This window comes from Melopsittacus undulatus, chromosome 3 (genome assembly GCF_012275295.1).
Source record: "Melopsittacus undulatus isolate bMelUnd1 chromosome 3, bMelUnd1.mat.Z, whole genome shotgun sequence".
NCBI lineage: Eukaryota > Metazoa > Chordata > Aves > Psittaciformes > Psittaculidae > Melopsittacus > Melopsittacus undulatus.
The window spans coordinates 50538043-50564350 of record NC_047529.1 but is presented as its reverse complement, the minus strand read 5'-3'; the positions used below and the strand labels follow the sequence as shown (position 1 = coordinate 50564350).

At 36.4% G+C, this 26308-nt stretch overlaps 1 protein-coding gene across 2 annotated transcripts in view; it reads left to right on the top strand.

The window, feature by feature from the left end:
• Positions 1–26308, top strand: part of RNGTT (RNA guanylyltransferase and 5'-phosphatase) — a 186034-nt gene that overhangs the window by 25025 nt on the left and 134701 nt on the right. For both annotated transcript variants that reach the window (XM_005153114.4, XM_034060850.1), the window contains 3 exons: positions 3889–3998; positions 4824–4925; positions 24297–24432. In XM_005153114.4, coding sequence (XP_005153171.2) covers positions 3889–3998; positions 4824–4925; positions 24297–24432 — 348 coding nt within the window. The remainder of the gene's footprint in view (positions 1–3888; positions 3999–4823; positions 4926–24296; positions 24433–26308) is intronic.

Below are 26308 nucleotides of genomic sequence, written 5' to 3'. Positions count from 1 at the left end.
AATTGTAGCATTGAAGTATCATTGTTAACTGACACTTAGAATCTCACCTCAGGGAAAAAAATCTTTAGAAAAAAACCCTTTGATTTTGCAAACAGGACAAAAAGTTATAACTCTGAGCCAGAATCTTCAAGCTTTTCATGTATGAGATGGATCTTTGTCAGAGGTTAACCCCTGTATATATACTTCTGCCCACAGGCATCTTGATGGATATGAGAGAAAATTGTTTTCTGGTTTTGCAGCAGCATTTTATGTACTTGAATACATAAATATGGGTGTAATTTCTTTTTAGCCTTCTCTTTTCCCACATTAGATGCCAATGCAGTGTACCATCTAAAAGGAAGAAAATAAGCTCTGTCCCAGCTGAAACCGGGATGTGACTTCTTTCTGTAGTGCATATTTTTTATACTTCTGACCATTCTTATTATTTTTTGTATTCTGTCATGTTGACTCACATTTTTCTGAGACAGTGGTGCCTATAAATGAGCACAAGACTCTAGTTGAGGCCATCCTAGGGCTTTATAGGGAGAAATTAATTTCACATGTCTTAAGGCTAATACTTCTGTTTATGTATCTTAATATAATTGCCTTTTACAAAACAGAATAATACTAATTGAGCTTTTGGTCTCTTGCTGCTTCCATATCTTTCTCTAATTATCTACCAGTGTGTGTTTGTATAATTGCTTATTCTTTACTAAGTGTAGAACTTTGTTTATACTGAATTGCACAGTGTTTTTTCCAGCCTGTTCTTAAAATTAAGGATAACACTGAATTCTTAAGCTACTGTAACAGTCTGTATGCCTGTTACTAAACTCACAGATTTAATGAAAATAAGAATATGCTAATGGGAAATGTAGGGAAAATAAATTAATTCTTTTATACCTAAAACAGACTTCACAGATCTGCCTCAATACCTTCTTCCATTTTGTTAGTGAAACTAACTCTGAATCTGGTTTTTCAGACAAGTTGCTCTTTTTTATAGAAGTTACATCTGCCTCATGTTTTCTGAGTTCTGAGAACAAGATGAGCAAACAAAACCAAGCAGGCATCAAAATATGTGATATTTCCTGCTTCTGCCAATTCTGTGAAGCCTTTTTCTTCACCAGAACCAAATGATTTGTTGAACACTGTTGTTATTGAGTGACAGTCAGTATGATTTTGTGTATCATTTTTACTTGTAAATGCCTAGAGGCAGTTTCTTGTGATTTTTGTCTTATATTTCTAGGTATTAAATCTAAGCTGATCATTGTAACTCCCTGGCTCTCCCTTCTTCTCTTTTAGAAGATGTGGGCTCTTTCTCTTCCTAACACGCTTTGGAACGTTTCTTGTCGTCTGGAAAACAGTCTCTGATAATAGTGGCACTAGATAGAGTCTGAGTAGCTGAAGGTGGCTATTGTCAGGGCCTGGTCATAGGCACTAGGTTTCGGGGAGGTGTGTGTATGGGGTTATTCCCACTCAGCCACTCCTTCAGATGGTATTTATGATCTTCCCAACACACTGCCACGTCTTCAGCTGAAGTGATGGGTGGAGAGATACAGATCAAGGAGAACTTGATCAGTGCAGATGGTGTTGAGGTTGTGCAGCGTGTAGATACTAAGTACATGTAGGTTACCTTGGATTCATTAGGGCTTGGCACTTTTGGTTTAATAGCAGTGCTGAGGATCTGAGGTGCTCCTGCTGAGCTGAGTGCTCTTGCATCTTTGCACTGTGTTCTCCACTGTCCTGTTTCCACCACACCGGGGCTGTTAGCTCAACTGCGGTGTAGAAAGTGCATGGATCTGGCTCAGTTCTGGCACTTTAGGTTTCAGGACATTTCCTTGGATAGAGTGCTCTGTTAGCTAAGCATGGGCACCCACGTGATTCACCTTGTTTTCATAGTGCTCTGCCTTAGCTAAGTGAGTATACTTCAGGCCGATAATTTGCAAGAGACACATTGAAATGGCAGGCACCAATTTCATGTTAGTGACTTTTCTGGAAGATCTTTCCTGTTGCCTGCCTTTTGCTTTAATCTTAGCAGTTGTACTGCCATCACACTCTGCCATTATTCTGAGAAGCAAGGCTCGACTATCTTCCTTGATTATGCGGTGCTCTTAACCACTTGGAATTCAGACAATGTGCTGGCCAGCCATATTATAGCTGTTTCCCTCCCTCGCCCAGTCACCTGTGTGCTGTTGCACCTGCTGGTGCCCACAACAGTAATATGGGATAAGTGATGGGCCGAAAGTCTGTGGAACTTAAGGTAATTAAGGTTATGAACTAGTGTATTTCTTTAGGATGTACTATTCTCAGAATACAATTTGGTGATACTGATATAACTCAGCCAGTCTTAATTAAATGCAGGCTGTACTGAAAACTGCTTTCCCATTACTCTGTATTCCTTCTGCTTCCCTTGTGCTGGCACTAGTGCTGATTTATCCTTTGGTGAGCTAGTTTAGGATACAAATTTGGCAGAAAATTGCTGATTTATAATGTTATTTTTGCTAACTTAGTTCCTAGACTTGTTCAAGAGTAGAGCACAGACGAGTGCCATGGTGTATGCAAAGAGAAGTCAGTAGTAGGCAGCTAGATTTGGTAATGCAAGTTTGAAGCTTTTTAGAGAACAGATAGAAATATTTATATCTTCATGTTCAGGATTCATTGCTCAACAGGTGAAATGTCATGCTTTGATCTTCTTAGCCTGCATTGAGAAATTGAATTTTGAAATATGGTTGATTTGGGATCTGTATAGAAATCTTTAATTCTGTAGCGTTGTAAATCTGATGGCTTTAATGTGTTCTGTTGTGTAGAATTTGTTTTATTCCACTCAGCATCTTTTTTTTTTTCTGGAATATGCAAGTTATTTAGAGCTTTATTTTCAGTATTGTTGATCTGTGCATATGCTTTTTGTGTGGCATTTGGGAGACCACCTCCACTTCAGTAATCTGGTTTATATTGAGAATAAAATTATGGAAGTATATTTTTACACAAATATTTTGTTACAAACTAGCTGCTTATGTTTTCTCATTTGTTAAGAAGTTTGTCTCAGATCAACTGAGAGTCCTTTAAGTTTGCTGCTGTGTGTACCCTCATTCTTTCCATTTTCCCTACAGTGTAAGCTTCTCATGCCTAAAGATGTTTCCCAATGACTTTAGTTCACTAATTACCAGACTGCTTATGTCTGTCTTGCTTAAGGTTAGATCTCTGCTCTTAGTGAGCAGCTCTTACTTTCCATGAATCAAGGAGAGTATGGAACTGCTGGTCTAGAAATACTATGTGTGTATGAAAAAAGTTTATTTAACATTTCATAGGTCAATTTTGCCCTTAGTTTCCAGTTTACTTATTTTGAGGCTATAGCTTTTGACACTTTAAAAATTGGCGTCACTGCCAGAAAGAGTTTTGTCACCTTTAATGTACGATATTTTGTTCTAGGCTTAGAATATTGCTAGGTTCAAATTCTCATCCACAAATAAATGTCTGGCACTACCTTATTGTATAATATTTTGTCTACTAAGGGTGATTAATTTGATCCCTGCAAATTCCATATGCAATCAGTTTACTATTAAATACTTCATAATACTGTGCCTGCTTTACAAATAAAACCACTTTAGTTACAAACGAAAAAAAATGAGTTGAACTGATGCTGTAGCTTGATGTGGAAACTTTCTAGAGAGCACTTGCTAAACAGTGCCTATCCCATACCATTTTCATAATATGGCTCACCAGTGAGTTTATTGGCAAAGCTCAGCTGATGTGTCTTAGTATTTGGGACTAAGTGTTTAAGGAATATTGATTGAAGCTGTTATTGCTCATGAGGGTCAGGTTGTGAAAAGAGACTTAATCTTGTATTGACATGTTCTGATCTGCTCTTGTGAAAGCTTAAACACTGTTTCTTAATTTTTTTTTTCTATTTAGGGTGCAATTTTCTTGGAAGGAGTAACAGTTAAATGTGTGACCCAGGTGACAACACAACCAAAGTTAGGAGGAATACAGCAAAAATGTCAGCAGTTCTGTGGATGGGAAGGGTATGAGAACATTTAGAACTTGTTTATTTATGCTATCTAGAAATAAGTGTTTCTGTTTTTTCCAGTAATTTCTAGTTTCTCAGAAGAAAATGGACTATTATAAAAACAAGAATAGGTAACTACTTTTTGATGGATTGTTTAAAAAAAAAAGCAAACCTCAAAACCACTCAACAGTAAAACAGAAAAGGATCTTTCATTGTACTATGAAATGGGATTATCAGCTGTTGATATTAAGAAATTAGATTCTAGAACTGCTTTTCCTTTGAAATAACACAACTTTTTCAGATGCATTCTTGCTGTGCAAATTCCAGGTGTTTGTGTAAATTTTAGTGCGTGCTCAAGCAGCAGACTCATTTATACAACTACTATTACACTTCAATATTAAGGTATTTATAGCCAGCTTGTTTTTATAGCCAACTTGGATTTGTGACCAGTGTTAATGAGAATGCTGGTTTTAATATCTTGGTTTCTGAACTCTCCCTTTCCAAAGCTGATGATCCAGGTTGATGGTCACAATGCTTCCTAGCTTGCTGATGTTTACAGTTCTTCTAGTGCATGTAATTTTTGAATTCAGGTATCCGTTCCTCCAAAGTTAAAACTTTGAAGTACCACATAATTTAGTGTACTGTCATAAACAGATAACACTTGTTCTTACAGACAAACATTTTATTCCTCTTGCAAAATACCTTATTGGCGAAGATGTTCTAAGTCGAGTTAACCTTGCAGCAAGTCTAGTACAAGGTGTGACTTCAGTCTAATGTCACACAAAGCAATGCATTTTCTCCTATTGCAGAACACTAACAAACATGATTCTTTTTGATTTAGGTCAGGATTCCCTGGAGCACAGCCTGTTTCCATGGACAAACAAAATATTAAATTTTTGGAGCAGAAGCCATACAAAGTTAGCTGGAAAGCAGATGGCACTCGGTAAGTCCATTTTAAATGAAAAAGCAACTCCCAGTAAATTGGGTAGATGGTTTGTATTTTCTTGGGAAAGTGAGTTTGCTGGTACAAAGGACAAAGCATATTCCAACAGCAAAACTGACTCCAGAGATTTTTTTTTTCTCCCTTGGTACCCAACATTTGATGAAGTTTGTGGCCAAGTTTCTTTTTAGCAGCTGTTCTGCAGACTGACCTAAATGTATGTATTTTTATTCTTCTACCTTGCCTGCCTGTCAGCCAAGACTTGCCACAAGACTTGCCTTAGAACAATCTTAGATAACAGTAAAAGTTTGTTAAGCTAAATAATTAGCTTATAAAAGCTAAATTAAAATTTCTGGTTGATTCTTCAGAAGCTGGCTAGTATTAGAAATGCATTCATACTGTGAACCTTTGTTCAAATTTGTAGTTCTGGTTACACAAAGAGTCAGTAGTTTCATGTTCCCTCACCGGTTCTTGTACATTGATTGTAAGCAAGACATTTTTTATAGCAGACTACAATCTGATTGAATCAGTGTGTAGAATCATGGGATGCTTTGGGTTGGAAGGGACTTTAAAGATCATCTAGGTCCAACCCCCCTGCCATGGCCAGGGTCACCTTCCACTACACAAGGTTGCTCTTGAGTGGTATTATTACTTATTTGAAATGCATGCTTGTATTTGATTTCTCCAATAATCTCGTGTTAGCATTTCAAAGTAGGAGAGACTTCACAGATCAAACATAGAATGGCAAAACGCTTTTCTCTGCTTGCAACTGGTTATAGATTGGTCTCAACTGAATGAAACTCGGTTGTCTAAACATGGGTCTTAATTGGGTGTACTTTCATTGCTTTGTCTCATATGAAAAAGCCATGTCATATAGGTTCTCTTGCCTTTACACTCAGCAGCTTGGATGAGGTATAGAAAGTATTTGCTATTCACATTTAAATAAAACACCAGATGTTAGATTCCCTGTTTCCTTGTACTGTTGTAAAGAGGTACTGTGGCTCTTCATACACACAAATCTTTCTTGATCATTGTCAGTGCAGTCTGATACTCCAAGCTTCTGCTTTTCTTCAGTATTTCTGGTTTCAAAACTAAAATCAAGATTCCCTGATATTAATACAAATCTTTTTAACCTGTATTACTCATACCATACAGATCACAACCTTTTCTTTTTCTTGTGGGTGCTACCTTCAGGTAATTAATAATGCGATTTCTTACATTATAGTCAATAGTGTTTCATTAACAGGAAGAATGTAAATTGTGTGACAAATTAATTTCAATAGCTTGATTTTTATTTCTAAAAGATGTTCTTTACATACAGTGATATTCAAACATTTATAATCTGTGCTAAGCAGAATGACTTTAGTTTTTATTCACTTAGAGCAGATAAATAGGGTTTTAACCTGCTTTGACTTGATCAGAAAAAGTGCAATTACATGAATTTACTTACAGTAAGACTCTTATGCTCACTTGTGTGTAGTGGCTTAGACTAGCAAAAGAGTTAGGTTTTTACATGGGTACAAGTTAGAAGGCATCTGGTATGTGGATGAAATGTATGCTTTCAAAAATGGGAGGCAAGAACTTTTTGTTTTCAAGCTGGTGAAGTTAATATACTGTTTTTGTGTATAGATATGGGAAAAAGGAGTTTTTTTTGGTTTTGGTGTTTTTTTTGATTGTGGTTTTTTTTTGTTTGTTTGTTTTGCAGTACACTGGGATATCATTCTCCTGTGTGCTGAGACAACAAAGTAAAGTTTTGATACTAAATAAACAAGCAGTGTGGGCTGTGGCTGTTTTCTAAAGTTCTTTCTGCATTCTTTATTTTGTTAAGTTTGTTGTCTTCAGTAAGTAGAGTGGAGTATCCCAGATACTGAAAATCCTGGAAAATGTGGGGAATTGGGGTCCTACGAGAATTACCAAATGATTCCACATGGAGTCAGTCAGGATTCAGCACAATTCAGAATATAGGACAAGCTGTGTCCTGTGAAAAAACCCCAAGCCCCTTCAGGTGTCTCTCATCTGTGGAGTTTGTTCTTCAAGGGTTTATTAGCTTGGGCAGTGCATGGTGTGAAAATACAAAGCAAGCTTGCACTCAGTATGGCATGCAAGCATTAAGAAATGAGTGAGAATACTTGGTTTATTAACACTGACTGGTTGTATGCATGAGCACTTGGGTGATGTGATGCAGGCATTCTCAGGATGAGAGCTTACAGGAAGATGATGGTGTTGGGAAATACAGTCTTATTCACAGAGCAGTACAGTGCACTCAAATGCTGCTGGGCCTAAACAAGTAAACTCAGCCAACTTAAACTGACCTGAAGAGTCTTTCTTTGTCACTATGTCGCTATTAAAAATATGGCAAATTGAAGTCTTATGAAATATTTTCTTACTCAAATGTACAAGATACATACATTCTGAATACTAGAATAATTATATAGAAAATTGTAGTGCACCTGGAAGGCTGTCTTTTGTGAAAGAGATTAAGAGTGCATATGTAATGTCTTGTAGGAATTTTCAGTATTTTGGACATTCTATCCATGTTTTTGGAGTTCTAGAATGGTGGCAAACCAGAATGGATGAAGAATGAAACTGAGGAAACTAAACAGTTCTTTTAAATTTTATCTAAAGATAACAACTTGTAGTTAATTATGGAGCTACACAGGCTGATAAGAATATCCAGGGAACAAAATGGTGCTACAGTCTAAGATCCAGTGTTAATGAAATTCAGCTGAAGGAATGTTGTGAAAGAGAGATTAAAGATGAAAACCTGAGCTATTATTTGGACATTTAGACACTGTGCATGATAGCTACCCTAATCAACAATGAAAAATGACTGTCACAGTTTTTGCCTTGGATGTTCTTCTAATTATTTTGTTGTTCTTCAATGATCTGGACTCCATATGCAATTAAACAGATTTTCATTAATAATTCTGGATACTTGAGTTGACAGGCGTGACCTCCCTGAATTTAATATTAAGACATCATTTAGTGGAGATCCATTTATGGATCCTGGCTTATTCTGGCTTACTTTATCTGGAGATGAAACCCCTGTCATCAGATATCTCTGAGGCTATTCTGTTAAGGGTGGTTTAGATGCAGCAGTCTAGGGTTTGTCTATTACAATATAATTTGACTTACATACTTTGTTTTGTTTTGTTCTTTGCTTAAAAAAGCACTGCTGTTTCATTGACCTGATTGGTCTTACAGAAAAGTAGGTGCTTAATAGCTTTGTATTGTATTTTCTCAAATAAAATGTTCTCATTTCAGTTAATAGCAATATCTGCTCAACTTAGTCAAACTTCTTAAATTTCACCATTGTCGAATATCTCCTGCAGCAGTCTTTTTCTAGAGGTTTCATGGCAGAAACATCTATTTGTAGGCTGTTTTAATTGACACATAGTGTTGGTAATTTTAGTGATGACTTTTGTTTTTCTCCAAAGGCATTTGCTGTTCCTAGATTTCAGCTGAAGCTGAACTTTCACCCTTCTGCTTCAAGAGCTGTGGTGGTGGTGGGGGTTTTTTTTAATCGTTTTTCAGTGTTTGAACTGTGCACGTTTTCTTCCTTTTTAGCATAATTACATTTTTATACCCATAATTTTGGGGGGAAAAGAAAAATCCCTAAATGAAAGAGCATTGTTTAGCATCTTGCATTGACTAAATGTGAAATTGATTACTTCAATTATTGGACAGTGACCCTGTAAAATATTTTGGGGAAACTTACTGGGGTAGTATCTTATACACTTTTGTAGCTCTGTGGGCCTGAGTCTGGTTTGGGTCAAAATTCATCCTCCTAAATTCAATTCTCTTGGATCCTTGAGTACAGAATCTTTTGACTTACCTTTGGTTTGTCTGTCCTGATTGGCAGAGTTAGTGCCTACACTGTGGTCTTGCTTATTCAGTGCCTGGTTTCCAGAGCCCTTATAAGCATCAGCTAGGCACACCAGCTTTTTCTCACTCCTGCTTTCCTTCTGGGGCATGCTCGCGCCACAGAGCAATGAGTGTGAACAAATACTTCTCCCTTCCTGTTTATAAATGCCTCTGTGTAAAGATTTGCATCTCTGGTTTAGACACATGAACTTTAAAGAGCTTTGAAGCTCACTTAGTTTTGTCTGTCTTTGGAAAAATATTTCCTCTGTGCCAGCTATTTGCGTGTATGTAAATGTTATATGCAACTCTTGAGGAAAAACACCTCTAAAATCATATTGCTTTAAATTATTACTATGAAAATATAAATCAGTTAAGTCTGCAGCTATTCTGACTCATTTGGTATGAATTCTCTGTATTTATTGGAACAGTTGTCAAACCTCTGGTGTTATAAAAATAATTTTAATGCTATTCATAAGGCACAGAAATCCAAAGGGCAAATTTCCCACTACTAAAATCATTCCTCTTGGCTTTAATGAGATGAACTATATCTTGTATGTTGACAGTAGCTACAAGGTATATATGGCTTTACGAATTTATCCAGTTTTGTAGTACTGTGCTTCTGAAATAGGAGTTGCTCTCTGAAGAAGATAATTGTAACAGTATGTTTAAGGCATACTGTATGACTCTGCATTGTCAACTTTGTACTGTAAAATGATTAACCCAGGTGGTCAGTGGCTTGCTGTATCCCTTGATATGTATTTCATTAATACTGTTTGTAGCAGATGCTTGTTCTAATGAGTGGAGATGGATGTTCAGATAGGAGTAGGGTTGGTAAAGTAATAAGATGCCAATTCTGAAAGGGAAAAAAATAAAAAAAGATTGTTACCATGAAGAATAATAAAAAGCTTTAAAATGTCTGTGGAATAATTCAGATTAATGCAATCAAACAGGAGTAGGTTTTATAATGGTAAAATGTGACCTGAACTAGATGCAAGCTATTAAGGGGTGCAAGTTAATATTTTTTCATTTGTGTGAGTACCTTTTTATTTTCACATCTGTACACATGCAGTTCTAGTAAAAAATGATAAATATGATCATAATCCTATGGCTGTTCAATTATGGTAACGCAGCTATTTAAGAAAATGCAGAACAGGTAGTTCTTACCAAAGGCCATTATATTTGAAAATATTCATGCAGATTTAATGGCTTGCAGGTACCTACATGCAAATAGATACCGAATGTAAAACAGCTCTTTGCCAATTGCTGTTAATTTTCTAAAAGGTGTTTGTAACAGCGTAGGAAAATCTCTGAGGTTTTTTTTTTTCACAATTACCAAATTACATTTTAGAAAAAAAGCTTATTGCCTAAATAATTCTCATTTTGTCAGCACCGTAATAATAAATAAAAATAAGGAAGGTACACTAAACTGTATGGTAAAAGGGGTGGCCAGATTTTTGGACTGTGTTATTTATAATTTTGATTTATCCAAAGCATGTAAGTTAGTATATTATCAAGCGTAGGATAGCTTCCCACTTTTCTTAAATTTAGTTTTTTATAGAAATAGAAGAAAATTTCCATTTTTGCTAAGAACTTTAAAATTATTGGCAGTTGCAACCTCTTCAGAAACACATTTGTGACCATAACTTAAAGAAAGTCTACTGGGTGTGTTTTAAGATAAAATTTTATGAATGTTGTTAAAATGTAATTCAGACAAGGTAAAAGCTTCTTCTTGAATTTGCATAGCTAAATACTTCTTTCTTTCCCTGTTTTTTGATAATTTACATGATGAGATGAAGCTTATATGCATAACTGAGAAATTGCAGATTCCTAATATAAAAAGTTATCCAAGAGTAATTTGTGACAAGAGTAACTTGTGAAAAGATGATCATTACTGAAGAACATCTCTAAAAAAAAGAGTAAACAGAAACAGCTTTTTTCTTTTAGAAATTAAGATGTAAAAGAAACTAGCTCAAAATTAGGTGGCAAGAAAGAAAAATGGTAGCCGGTCTGCAAAGGATTAAAGAAGATGTAGTTAAATGTGTTAATGGAAAAACTGTTATCCCTGAGAGACAGAAGGAGGTTGGAGAAAAAGTTGGGATAATGAGTATGAATGAAGACAGAGAAGACTGGAGATAGTACTCATCCAGCTAAAAAAATCTATACACTGGAGAATTCATTGTTAAGAACAAGAGATGGGCTTGTCACAAAAGCAGATGTAGAGAACAGAAAAATTGTCTCCTGGGAACAAAGATATTCATGTGGAGTTGAACTGTTGGGAATGAGAAAGAAGCTGTAGATTAGTTTTCAGATTGCTACAAATGATGTGACCAAATTCTCATGGATGTGGAATTTTATGCCTAGTAGTGGAAATGCCTGATATAGAGATTTACACAATTTTTAGTGGATTCTTTCCTAATTAAGAGGAGGGGGTAAAAAATGCAGAATATTGGGATTTGACAGATGGCTTCAGAAATGGTACCAACAGGAAAGTTTAGAGCTGTTAGTCAGTGGAAAGCATCTGTGAGTAAAGAGCTTTTCTCAAGGTATGAATACCCACTTTCTGAACACCTAGATGGCTAGGGAGTAAGTGAATATACTGTGTTTGAGTGTCTTGTCATTTAGTTGTGTTTAGGGTTATATATGTTCATGGTCTTGGGGTGACTAGGGACCTTTTCCCTCCTAATGATAAGATGGAGTGAAGAATCACCTGGGTGCTTTGAAACCGCACCTTCCTTTCCTTTCTCTTCCCCATCTCCCTACTCATGTTAAGGAATAGACTTAAACATTTATCAGTTTTATACCATTGGTTCATAATGCTTTGTATACCTTTTCTGTGGCTGGGGCATGTTTCTGTGGTCTAAAATTTTGAAGGACAGAAATACTGAGAAGTATTCAGGACATGTACTGAACAGACTTTTTGGGACCAAATTGAGTTTTTAATAGGAGTGACAGGTTTTGTGAACGACTGGGCTTAACTCAAGTGGTTTGATTCCAAGTTAAATGAGCTTTATTCAAGTCATGTGCTTATGTAACTAGCAGCAATGGGCAAAGCCTCAACTGTTGGGTGTTAATTACACATCTTTTGTGTGTGTAGGACAGCTACTCTTCAGGCATTTGTTATCATTTTCATTGAAAAGTAAGGGGTTTTCTATTATTCTTATGAAACTCAAAATGGTATGGTAATTAAAGAGAAGGTGTAGAACCAAAACCTTCGTTAAAAGGGTGAAATGATTGCTGCTAGTACTCTGTTCCTAAGTGCAGTGTTTTCTTTTATGCTATGTTTTTAAGATTTTTGGAAGGGAAATGCGATTTTTGATTACATGGCATAGTCTCTCATGGTCCTTTTAAATAATTAAGTAGCTTTTTAAGACAAAAGAAGCTCAGCCATTTTTAAACTAGTTCTGTAGTTCTGCAGCTGAAAGAACCTTGGTTCTGGATGGGTCTGAAATCCATGTGGGATTTATTTCACTGACTATTATTCAAAAGAATAATATCCTTAACTGGAGATAAAATATATTGTGGCTGGAAATTGAAGTTGTGAAAGTTATTGAAACAGTTCTAATAAAGCTTTCGTCCTTCCTCCCCCTCCGGTCAATATTAAAAGCTGCAAGTAGCTTTTCTAGACTACAGTGCTAAGCACTTACTAGGGACCTGCAATTTAGCTTTGAAATGTGTAACGATAACATAATATCAGGCTTCTGCAGAAGTATAAAGAGGCCACATATATGATTCTGGATTATAATGTATAAGTTCCCTTTCTTAATGGTTGCTGAAAAGAATGATTCATAGGTTTTAAGCATTCTAAACATTCCTCTTGATTTTCTGAAAAAGCAGATGTCTAACTCATTGTTTTGTGTGTTTAGATAGGAGGAGAAGATGGGATGGGGAAGCAGGAATGATGTGTTTTGAGTCTAGAAAGTTGGGGTTTTGGTAGTTGAGATGCAAGTCTGCTCATTCTATCATAATAAATATCCTTTATAGTTGTGTTTGGCAATAACTTTAGGATTATAAGACTGATATCATCCTGTTCCCCACAGCACTAGAACCCGTGAATATTGTAATCTTACTTGAGTTTTTATTTGGGGGTGCAAAAATAAAACTTCGATAAGTTCAGGTGAGATCATGGGCACTTTCAGCATTTTTAGCATGTCCCATATCTCAAAGTAAAGACATTCTGTAGCTCAGGGTGAAGAAGCTCTAGCACAAGGTGTCCTCATCTCCACCTGTTGACAAGCTCTCTAAGGGCATGTTGTCCTTTCTTCCTTTTCCAGATAGTGCACAGGGAATGAGAGTATGCCTAGGCTTTGGCTAGAAAGCTGGCTTTGACAGCAGAAAAGGAGTTGGCAGATTTTGGTAGCCAAAGTCATGGGTGTTACCAGATAACTTGTTGGTCCTGTTTTAACTATATTGATTATGAACCAGGAGTGGTCTCTTTTGGCTGTATGTCAAACGAGGCAGCACAGAGTATCGTAAGGTGTTAGATGAATATCTGAAAGTGTTGGGTATAAATATTATTACTCCTAAGAAGTTTCCATAAGGCTGTATTATGTAGAGATATATATTATAGACCAGGTCTGTTAATTTCACTGCTTTTGGACTAGGCAGAAATTTTTGCTGCTTTGCTGCTTCTCTGTCTCCTGAAGTCTATTTTTTAAATCATTGGATAAACATGTGACAGAACATGTCATCCCCAGTCTGAATCCAAATTGATTTGAACGGCCAAAGAAGCCATTTTTACTCTGGGTTGTTCTTTCCCATTTATATGTGCCTGCAACAGTGTCAAGACTGAGAAGAAGTGGTAGAAGGAGACTTTTGGGGTTTTGTCCCTTTCTTAAGCAGCTAAGGACCATTGCTGATGTGATACCATATGGAGGTATATTGTGTGAAGTAGCAGGCTTGATGCTTCAGAGTTCTGAAGCTGTTTAACAGCTCACAAAGTTTTATGGTCACAATTCTGAGCTTTTTGAAAAGGACTGTTTAGCTGATTATTCATATATAGCTATTTGAATATTTGGACAGATTGTCTTCTAAGCAAGCTTTTGTTTATTTATAAATAGTTAATGCATTAAAATGCTTATTATGTAGCTTGTGCTATGAATGCTAATCTTAGAGTATTCAACTGTAGTCCTAAAACGTACTAATTAGGTCGGGATAAATGCTGTGGCTATGTGTGTACCTGATGTTCAGATGATAAGTATCAGTGATGACTGGCGTATTTATTTATTTTCCTTTCTCCCAGACTGCTTTGAATAGTGGAACAGTGCGTCCTGTGCTACTGGTTTTCTTAGGGGGATTACAGGCACATCCGTTAAGTGCAATGATTTCAGCTTATTCAGGGAAGAATGACTTTCAGTTTGTAAAGTTTAACTATACAAGTATCTAGGGCAGCCATTTCCCTTGGCACTGGTCTTCTAATCTGTGAGCACAAATGGCACTTGTGCTCTTCTGTGGCTTGTGCCTGTGATGTTGACAGAATTGACCCAGCATATGTTCTGGCATAAATCAGTTCCAAGTTGAGGGAACCTCCTCTTTTCAAAGCTTGGGATACAAGTTCAAGCTGGGATACAAGTTCAAGCTGGGGTACAAGTTCAAGCAATCTTGAAGTTCAAGAGATAATAATAAATTATAAGATAATTCAATAGTTCATTCAAGCTTTAGATATAACTTGTTCTGTTAATGTTTTAACTTTTAGAAAAAGTAATCAGAGCATTATACTGTACAGTTTGTTTTCCAGTAGTGTTCCTCCCACTAATGTAGAAACTTGACAACTTAGCATCATTAAAATTTGGGTGAATCAAAGAGAATCTAGTATTTAAAATAAATCTATTAGTATAGAGATTCTGTTACTGGGTCACATCTTTCGTAGCTAGTGAAGTTTTGCTTTGCAACAGGCATGTCAGTGCACTGTAAGAATTCTTTGGTATATAGTAGTTGTAGAGATATTTACCCTTTGTTGTAGGTCAAGTAATGACAGTAAGATGACTTCAAATTTAACCCATAAGGTTTAATATCCTTTTAGAAACAAAATCCCTTAAGCATTCTAACTTAATTAAAACCCTGGAAGGCAGTCAAGAGAAACACTGTAACTGGATAGTCTTTAACCTTGCTAAATTCTTGGTTTTATCAGCTCTGTTGCAGAATTTCACAGTCTAATAATACTTTAGATAGAAAATGTAGTTTTACATTGGTTTTAAATTTGCCATCTGTTAAATTAATTAAAGGCATCTTTATCCTTGAGTTATAAACCAGGAAAAACTAAAGTTTGAAATCAGTCTAAACTATAATACTTTATTAGGAGAAATGATACCTGGATACCAGTTTCCACAGTTCTTGTGCATTTACTTGTGCTCCATCCTATTACTTATATTATTTATTGAAAAACTACTGATGCACACTGTATCCCAGGTGAGGAGATACTGGTATGTTGTAAATGATGCAAAATTATTTCTTTATTATGCACCATCCTGTTAGTTATTTGACCTAATGATTTGTTTGCTGCTTTTGTTTGTTTAATTTGTTTATTTTTTTTGAATTGCAGATGCATTTCTGACCTCTGAAAAGTAGCTGCTCCTTGCGGCTATATCAGCTTTCTCAACTGACAGAGTTAGTTTAGAATCTTGTAAGGTGGGGAAGTGTGGTCCTCTCTCTCTCTTCCTGCCTGTGTCTTTAGATAGCCTGCCTTGGTACCTTTTGGATATTGAAACTTGTATTGTTTGTTATCATAGTTTGGAGCATTCTGAAGCTTTCTGTAGTTAAGTGTTGTCATCTGCAGATTCACTGCATCACTTTTGATGATTCTCAGAGTCATAACAGTGACAAAACCTTTCTCTGGAACTTGGGTTGTTAAGGAGAACACAAACAAGGGAAACTTGCATTCAGAGCTTAAAGGAGAGTGGTAGCAGGCAAGAATAAGAAAAGTAATTTGATGTAGAGTTAGACAACAGTGGAAGAGACTGAAAGGTAGTAAAGGTTATGGAGCTGAATGCCTGTATAATCTATGGGCTTTTTGTTGTCTTACAGTGGACACTTGCATAAAGTGTATATGTTGTGGGGAATACCACCTCAATGGATTTTGAGCAAATAAAGTTCTGCGGTTTCAAATAAGAAGGATGAATTGATGAATATAAATTCATTGATACCTGGAGGTATTTAAAATACATGTGGAGGTGGCACTGAGGGACATGGTTTAGTGGTGAACTTGACAGTTTTGGGTGATCTTGAAAGGTCCTTTCCAATCTAAATGATTCTGTGAATATAGAAATCAAGCATAGCCCTTTCATTGTGATATATGAGGCGATAAATAAGAAAATTATTATTCTTCTTTTTTTTTTCCGTACTAGCATCAAATCAGGGCAGCAGTCACTTGGAAGAAGTGATTCAGAACATCAGGCTGGATATTGGGAACCTTCTAGCTTCTCATGAAATTAGACACTGGTGTAGCAGATATGCTAGCACAACTTTCCTTACTGTAGCATGGGCATTGGAAAGCATTCATTGTTTAGGAAAGAAGCAAAATAAAGTTAGAGGGATAGCATTTTATTTTCATAATAGCTGAAGGATAAAAAAGTGTTACAGATTTTAGATTTTGTTTCTAAATATCACTACAGGAATCTTCAGGTAAACTTCTGGGTTACTGCTTTATCTGCTGCAGATAGATACCCAGCCTGACAAAAACTGTCATTGTGAGCACACTTTGATGCATGTTGAGTTTCTAGCCCTCCATTGATGTAATGAGAATTTAGCTGACACAGTTCTTGAAGCCCAGGGGACTATTGATTTTACCTTAAAGTAGGCATCTTATAATTATGAAACTTTTCTACCCCCTTGTGAAGGTGGAGAATTCATGGAGAATTTTGACCTGTGACAAATCCAGGTGCTTCCAAATGTAATAAGAGATACAGGAGATACGTTTATTTACCAAACAGCAGCCTAGTAACACAGTATTTTAATAGTGAAGGAAAGAAACTCTTGGTTGTAGAACACAAGACTGGATCATTGATGAAAAGGCTTTGCTTTAAACTTGTACCGTTATGATTGTAATGAGGGTGAAAATAGACTAGTAATGTAGGTTCTCTCTTTCTAAAATGACAGATTTGGATAAATTAGGGGAAGTAGTTAATGGAATTAGAAGGACTGAGGAACAGCGTCTTCAGTATAGATGAGGAATGCCATTTCCTCAGAGTTCAACCATTTGGTAGGAGTTTATATACCATGTAATGGGGAAATAGTTTTGTTGTTTTTTTTTTTGACAGAGGAACAGTGTTAGATCTCATGCTTCTGGACTTGGACAGAATTTTGATTTATTATAGAAACTGAGGCTAATAAAGATTGCTGGAATTGTAAGATAGGTAAAGAATGGATTGAAAGAAAATGTTGGCACATGTTTTTGAAAGAAGACACATAGAAAGCCACAGGTGGAGATCCTGAATATTAATTTTATATTGTCATTAAGAACTTTGAAACAGAAACAAAGTATGTTCTGACAAACAGATGAGGGAGACAAGTCCTCACTGAATTCACTGAGGAGCAGAATAATAAAACTGGAAAGATACTTAGTTGCAGAAAATGCAAGATCATGAATTAGAGATATTGGAGCTGGAGGCTGTTAATTGGGAATGACTGTCAGTCAGAATCTAAGGTTTTTGTTTTTTTTTTTTTGTTTTAAAAAACTGGGGAGACTTTTGATGAGAATTTAACCTTGAAGTTTATATGTATTAATACGTGAGAGAACTATGTGTTGGTAAGTGTTGATATATTCAGAAAAGACTAACTTCCAATGGCCTCTGTGTGTGGTTTTTAAAAGATTAGTTAGAATTTGGATCAAGCCAAATACATAATTCTACAGCTGTTTATGTGTAGCAGTGTTTTTTTTCTTGCTGGCTGATATGGTACGTACTTATGCAAATTAAAACACGTGTGCAAGTTAAAAATGGTATTTGCGATGGAGCTGTCAGTGTGCTGATTAAAAAGATACTGTTTTCCTTTCATTTACACACTGAAAATAATACTATGAGTCTTCACATAACTTCCTGTGTTAGTGTTCCTGTATCCAGGCTTTATCATCCTTCAGGATGCATAGTTTGAAGCAGTGATCATTGCCAGCAGCAATTAATATAAGAGAAGAAAGCAAGCTGTGTCTTCTCCTTTATCGGGACTTCAGGGTATATTGCTCCATCTGCCAGAGACCAACTTCAAACTCGTCTAATTTAAACTTACTCTAGATCCAGCACAGTGTGGATTCAGGCCAGGACCTGGAACTGCAGTGGCTTAGTGACACAGATAGATGATCTCTTACTGTTAGTGGATAGAGGGCAGTCATTAATTTTCAGTCTCCTGGCCTTTTCTGCAGTGTTTGATGCATCTGCCCAGAAGTTGATGCTGTCTTGCCGGGAGGGAGTGGTAAGGCCCAAAGTAAAGTGCTCAGGTTGCTTGTCTTGTCCTAGGTGATTTATCTGTGGAGTGGTGACACGCTAATGATTTTGAAGTGTTGCCAATCATAAAATGAAATTAGGAAGTTGAAAAAGCTATCTGCAACAAGATTTTGTTGTTGCCTATGCGTCAGTGAACATTTTAGTAGTGCTAATTGCTATTCTGAGTTGGATAATGCTTATTTGTGTGGGAGGGCAGTGCTTTCACAAGACTGAATTCTAGGCTGTGTAATGGACTCCCCTGGGAATGGAGAGCTGCCGTGTATTTTGTGCAGAGAATTGATGATGGAATTTCTTATATTTTGCATTCCTTAATGTGGTAACACAAACTACAAGCATATAAATGGGAAAAAGAAGAAGAAAGCAATGACAGCAGTTGTTGAAATAAATTACCTTCATTGATGTAGCCCATCTAAAGCAATGCTGTGGGGCAAAGAAAACTCCTATTTTTATGCTTACTTTAAAAAATATTTATAATCCGTTTGCTACTTGTAGGTTTTTGTAAAAAACCTAACTTTTTGTTGAACTCAAACTCAGAAAACAAGGTCTCAAAATTTAAGGAAGCTGTACTGTATTTTTGTAATTACACTTCAGGTTTTTGAATCTCCTGTAATGTACAAAATTAACATATAACCTTACTACTAGGATAGTTGCTGGGGCTTTGGCTGAGGGAAAGAAGCTGGACATAGGTAAAGCACGTCATAAAATTGAATTTAGTGGCAAAAGTTCTGCGAACTTTTAGGAGATCAGCTTCACAGTAAATGTGTTTTGACAAGCACTGTGCTAAATATGAGATACTGTGTTGGTGTTAGAGCTGGTTTTGTGACTCCTAATAAGCTGGGAAAGGGGATGGAGGCCACATACTCTGTTGGGTACAGTAATGGATTTGAAGTTTGGGAGACACAGTTCTATTTTTGTTCCTGTCTCTGAATGGAAAGCCATGTAACTTGCTGTATATTGCCTTAATATTTTCCTGAAATGTACTTTTAGATTTAATGGTGAAAAATGCCAAATGTCTGCATAAAGGAAAATCTGAAGTTTTTGACTGAAAATTTTCAATGTAGCTTGAGTCAGCTTCAGAATTGTGTAAAACAAACAAACAAAAAACAACCCCAAAACCCAAAAACAACAACAACAACAAAAAAACCATCAAAATCAACCACCAACAAAAAAACACACCAAAAAAACCAACCAACCAACCAAAAAAACCCCACAACCCCAAAACTCCACTACCACCACTAAACCAATCTAAACTGAAAATGGAAGTTGAATAAAATCATTTTTCTAGCATGTATTTTGGGACCAACTGGTGTGGACTGCATGAACAGGATATATGTGGAGGCAAATGAGCCTTTATTTGAGTATGCTAAAAATAATTGTTTTCTGAAGAGAAAACTTTTCTAGATGATATTTAGTGGTTGACATTTTTTAAAGTTTAAAGATTAAAGTTATTAATACTCTGGTAGGTGATTCGGAAATCTGCCTGTCTAATGCCAAGAGCTGTAACTCTTTGCTAATGCAATTTTCATCCTGTTTGCTGAATTATCGCATTAATACTAATGTCCAATTAGAATTGATAACAGACCTTGCCTCAGGACCAGAAGTGAATGAAAAGTAGCTTCTAATGAAACTTTAGACTTTAACATTTCTGACTAGATATTTATCCGCTTTTGAGATTAATCTGTGTGGACACTGTGACACTTTTTTCTTTAGCTTGATTGTCAGAACTTCTGTTGCAATAGAAACTGACTGGTTTGTAGTAGTTGGATTGGCAGTTTGTAAAGATGATGTTTGTCATTCAAACGCAGTTCTCCATTTTCATGCATAGCTATCAAAGGTGATTGAGCAGTTCTGTTCTTGCTTTTACTTGTGTTCTACTCTTGCTCTTTTATTCGTCTTGTTTTAAACTCAGATTGAGCTTCTGATACAGGGCCATGTCATCTTGTGTATTTATGCAGAATCTAATACAATAGGGCCTGGTTACTAATTGGAGCTTTTGGGTGCGCACACAATAGATAATTAGTAATAAATGTACAGCCGTAATAGCCAGTAGTGCTCACATAATGAAATACAATGCACGACAGTTAAGCTCCTATGTGCTGCTTTAGTTCCTATTGAATGTATTTGAGAAATCATTGTTCTGTCTTTGCCTGTGTAGTATTGCCCAGCGGTGCTCTCTCTATTCTGGTATAAGTGCTTATGCTGCTAATACCTTAATTAACTTCTTAAAATATCACCAGTCAGGGCACATCCAAGTAATACTCAGAAATGTACTGATCAGTCTGTAAGATTTCTCGAAGTCTTATGGTGGTGATAATTAGTTTTTTGACCAATTGTGTTGTATGGGCTACAGTTAGAGATTTTATCAATAGTTTTTTACATTGAGGGGTGGAAGTAGTTTCAGACTTAACCTTAAAAAAACCCCAAACCCCCAACAAACAAACCCTTTCAAAACAGAAATACTAGGTCAGTCTCATGTCTTTCTCGTGCAGAGAACTTGTTCAGCTTTAAGTTTGGCAAATACATCATTATCACAAGACCCATGACAAATGGGTCTACATTAATTTATTGTCCTGAGACCAAATTTTTTTTTCTTTCTTTTTTTTGTCTTCAAAGTAAGCACACGCTGCTCTCGGTAGCTCTTTGAAGTAGGATATCATGGTGATTCCTGGTGATCTTTGAATGGAAGTCTTTTATGTGCAGTTGTAAGACTTATCGTTGTCCCTGTCAATTTAGAATTTATGGAATAAACAGTGGCAAATTTTAAAAAGAGAAAGAGAAATCGTGGAAGAAGAGATGTAACATTAGCACTGTGGTTTGAAAGAGAAAGAATCTCACCACTAGTGGCTGGTAGGCTATTCTGCTACCAATTCTGAAGTAATTTGACTGAAAGAACTAGAGAAAGCGGTGTTCTGTTAGCCTTAGGTTTGATGTTCGAGTAATAGGTTTTGATGAAATCTTCTGTATGTTGTCTGAACCTGTAGATGTTTTAGGTGGCTGAAAACAAAGCTTTAAACTGTCAGTGGTTTTGTTTTGTTTTTTCTTTTTCTTTTTTCTTTTCTTTCAAAACAGTTGTAAGAGCTCTTATTGTACCACATTCATGATGATGCAAATAGATGTTTTTTTTGAGTGCTAGATCTTTTGAAGCATCAGATGCTCTTTTTTCATTGAAGCAAGTTACAATAAAAGCATGTATTTAAACCAGCAGTGAACATGGGAGTGTAGGGATGGCCAATTAAACTTGTTTGTAAAAGTGGCGTGCATAATTTCTTTTTCTGTTACTTTATGCGCCTCTTCTTCCCTCCTCATGGTTTCTTTAAGTTTTGAGAAAAACACAACATGCTTTTCATAATCAGTTTTGAATAAATTTACATGGTTTGAAAAATGAATGTTGTCTGTAGATTATTCTTGCTTCTGAAGAACTGGCGCCAAGTTATCTGGGTGAATGTTTATTGAATTATTTTTGTCATAAAGCATCTCGTGCAGCTTTCAGCTCTCCTAATGTTGCATTGATTTAATCTACTCACCCCTGCTGACTTGAGGTTTTCTGCTCATATGTCTTTTTCTTTTTTTTGCAACAGCTGTGTAACATCTTGAAGTACACATCTTGTGTGCAGAGAAACGTTAGTTGAGCTGACCTATGGTGAATTATGATTATAGTCATAATATTGAAATAAGGTATTAATTTAAGCTGCATGGGTGGTTCTGTGCCGCTGTAGTTAGATAGACCAATTTCTAGAGGCAGGATCTCTGCAGACAACAGGACAGCTGCCTGCATAGACCATTTGCCTGTAGGGTTTCTGGAGAATTCTCCCTGATTTGTTTTGACAGCAGGGGTCCTATGGGCATTACTTGTAAGATCAGTGGCGAATTTTAGAGGAGACTGCTGATTGCTTTTATTTCTTCATAACCGGGACTTTCTAAATAGACATGGGTGAATTATAAAAAGTTCTGGTTCTCCCTCTCCCCCCCCCCCATATGTATCCAAAGACTTTTACAAGTTCTTTGCCAAATGAATCTTCAAAATATGCTTTCATTCTTTCAAAATATTCTAGTATGGATGGTGAAACTCCTAGAACCTTTTAATCAAGTGATTCCCTGGTCTGTGCTGTGAAAGAAACTGCACTGCAGTCCAAATGGGTTAGTTGCTCTGGGAAGAGTGTGTCCCCACCCTGTTTACATCAGAGGCTATTCAAGAACATTAAATACTGTGAACCTTGATAACCATTGAACTATCCTAACAGTTGCTAATGCTCCTAGTTTTCTCTCTTCTGGGGTTTCTGTTATTTTGACTTTTATCCTCAGAAAACTTCAGAACTTTTATAATAAGACTTGGTTTTAGTATGTCTGTGTGCAAGGTGAAATGAAAGGATCAATGAAAGAAAGCTCAGCTCTGGGTCACACTCTAGTTTGGTGTAGACCAACAACACAATTACAGCACGATCAGGCATAAGTTCAGTCATAGCAGCTCAGGTGGTAGTTAGTAAAACTGACGTAACTTGGGTTTGACTGAGACACTGAACTTGGACTTACTTTTGAGTCTTCATGTCAGCATTGTCTCATGCTTATTTCTTGCACTGCTGGTACGCCATGGTGTTTCCTGCCTGATTATTCAATCATATCTTGATAGCTCTATTGTTCTTTTCACATATCTTACTAAGTGCAGTTATATTTTGGTGCTTCCAAATAGACACTTCTCTGGTCTTTTTTGCTTTGCTAAACCTCTGAGCCCCATGGTAGTTTCTGTCTTCCTTTACCATGTCAGATTCCAGCTACTATTCTTCACCTCCACTTGCTTGTGGTATATAAATCATGGAATAACAGAATGGCTTGGGTTGGAATGGATCTTAAAGATCATCTGGTACCAAACCCCTGCCCATGGGTGAGGCATCTGCAGCTTCTCTGTGCAACCTGTTGCACGGCCTCACTGTCCTCACATTGAAGAAATATACTCAGCAGTTACTACTTCTCATTCAGTGCTAAGATGTTGACTTGTTGCATCTGGCTTTTGATACTAGTTTCTGCTGAGATGTCTTCAGTTTATTTTCCCCAGTCAGAGGTTGTGCACTTCTAGCCTGCTGCAAAAGTTTGAGAAGACCTTTGTCTGTGCAGCTAGATGCTCTGTTACTCTTTCTGAAACTACTTTAATACTCTTGCAAAGATCAAAGCAAACTTTACAAAGGTAGCTTGTGTGTGTTACAGCTATCATGCTGTTTTGTGTCTCTTGTGGTTGTTGTCTCTTTTTTTCCCCACTGTTTTTTTTTCCTTCTTCACTGTTTCTTATTGTATGCAGAATACAGTATACAATAGAGTTACAATAACAATAGAGTTACCCCTCTAGAGCAGTCTTCTGTGGGATTAGTCTAGAGCTCATTAATCTCATTAACTGAGATTAATGACTTGAGCTTCCAAATGCTGTCATAATGTAAAGGAACTTTTAGAAATATCAGATGTTTGCAAATCAACCAAGCTCACAAGTGATAGTGTAGTAAGCTTTGGTGTTTTCTTTGTGTGTAATGTGAGAGGAATATACCTTAGCTAAATTTGTCAGTGTTTTAATGAAAAGGTGGCTCAGTAGTTGGCTGGGACTTTGCAATACTGCAGTGTTAGATAATCAGTAACAGAAAGACAGGAAAGGTGTTTCTTTTGAATGAAACTCTGCAGATTTATACCAGGGAAAGTTCTGGTCCATATTATAAAGCAAGAACTGCAGTGAAGGATCTTTTAGCTGAGTTTAACTGAATTAAACTCATGTGTTTCTTACAGCATTAAACCTCTGTTATTTTTTTATAGATTTTCAAGCGTCATTTTGTCTGGACACATCAACATTGACATATAGATATATATATTCTGAACTTTTATATTTAAAACATTTTTCTCTGTGACAATTTCACTGAGCTAAACTATCTGCCTTCCCAAAGCAGTAGGTTTAAACTTTTAACTAACTGTAAAATAACCCTTCTAAAATGCTTCACTTATAACATCTGTCATGATTGCTTTTTCTTTAGCACTTAATGTAAGTCAAAATAGTAGATGTCGAGGATATACCTTTAAGTATAATATCTTAACATTGCCTTTGCAGGTACATGATGCTGATTGATGGCAAGAATGAAGTTTATATGATTGATAGAGACAATTCAATTTTTCATGTATCTAATCTGGAATTTCCATTTCGTAAAGATCTTCGCACACATCTAGCAAACACTCTTCTGGATGGGGTAAGGAGGGTACTGCATAAGTATCAGTGCTCTTTGATTTTGTTCAGAAACAGGGCTAAGTTTTTAGGCTTGGATCAGTGAATCGTGGGATTTCAAGAATAATATAGATTCAGTCACTGGCTGAATGTGGGAATCACACTTCATAAGTAATTTCTTATTCTACAGAATAGCAGTGATGACTGCTCTGGGGGGAGCTGTTTGTCTTTGAAATAAATCAAGGTATTGAGATGACATTCTCTGAATATGAGAAAAGGCTTGAAGAGAACCTAAAGAACTTATTGCAGAGCTTCATCTCTTGTGTTACAGCTTTATATTTTGATTCAGTAAACATGGTCAGTTTGGTTCAGTAAATGTAAATATTTCTAAAATTTGATAAAATTTTCATCATCTTTCAATAGACTTCTGTGAGTTGATGTCTTTGCTTTTGTCACTTTTTTTTTCAGCTGAACTGAATTCTTGATGGATTTAGAAATGGCTTAATTACATTTGTTTAAGACTCAAATGTTTCTAAGTTGTCATGCTAATTTAAATTGTGTAAACTTAAATTATTAAAAATTAACTTTTTTAAGGTAGTTGTAAAACAAGCTGTAAAACATCTATATTTGAAAGGCTGGCTTGGAGCACTGTTCATAAACTTTTCCGAACGGTATTCACAAGAAGGGATTATTTCTTTCTTGACCTTCCTATTTCCCTTAAGCAAAAGAATTTTATTAGCTCTTACACTAAATACCTGTCAGTGTAGATGGATGCAGTTTCCTGTCATGTTTCAGTAGCATTGGAGGCTCTCTATACTGCTGTAACTCTTGCTTACTGAGGTGCTGAATATCAGAGGTGATTTTCGATGGTGGTCTTCTGAAGCCTAATGCACCTTTCAGATGTGGGAGACCATATTGTTATTGTTAGCTTTCCCTCCTTTGTCAGGCTTTTGTTGTCAGTATCCTTCTTGAAATGTCACTTCTGTGAATGATCTGTCTTACTGAACACACATTTACATGTGAAGCATGTATAAATTCAATCTGTGAGGATAATATTGCGAGGAACAATGTACAGTCTCAGGGACAGAGAAGCAGATAATAGAGTGTTTTCCACCTCCTCTACTTCACTGAAAAATTGAGAGCATAATGCAAGAAATGCCATGTATTCAGCTCAGAGGTGGTTGCACAAGCTGTCATGTCTAGTAGGAGCCTCTTCAGCCGGGCCGTTTCCTAGTGACATACATAATAATATTCTTAATGACACAGATTAGGTTCCATACTGTTGAGATAAAAAGCCTAGTGCTATTTCCCCCCCCCCCACTCTTTCTAAGGCTCTTGAGAAAGTAATGACTTGCTAGTGTCCATATGGTGTGATCCTAGGTGTTCTTCAGGGAAACTACTGCTCTTTTTGGCAATTCAAAACAGATGATTTAGTAGGAGTGGCTAATATGTGCATGGAGGAAAACCGGGATGCCCATATATTGAGATATATGCATAAATGTGGGAAAGGAGCTCTCATCCAGTGTGTTGTGTTTCCCAGATTTACAGTTTGAGTCTGAAGAATAAGTTCTCCCAGTTACCCATGGCATGAACTATTAATTCGTTTAATTTGTTATTTAGTAAAAGTTTGTTATAGCGCATTTCAGTGTTTCACTTTATTAACATAAAATTAGTCTTAATGTGATTCTTTTTTCCCCCCTACCCTGTGCTTTTTTTCCCCCCCCATGAAATGAAAAGGAAAATGTCATGAAATGAACAAGTATTGGTGAATGAAATACCTTGAGACAAAACTAAAACATTTCAATGGATAAATATTTTTCATAGTACAGGTTTCTGAATTTATTTAAATATGGCCAGTTAAAAAAAAAAACAGACAACAAAAAACTGTTGAAATTCCTTTC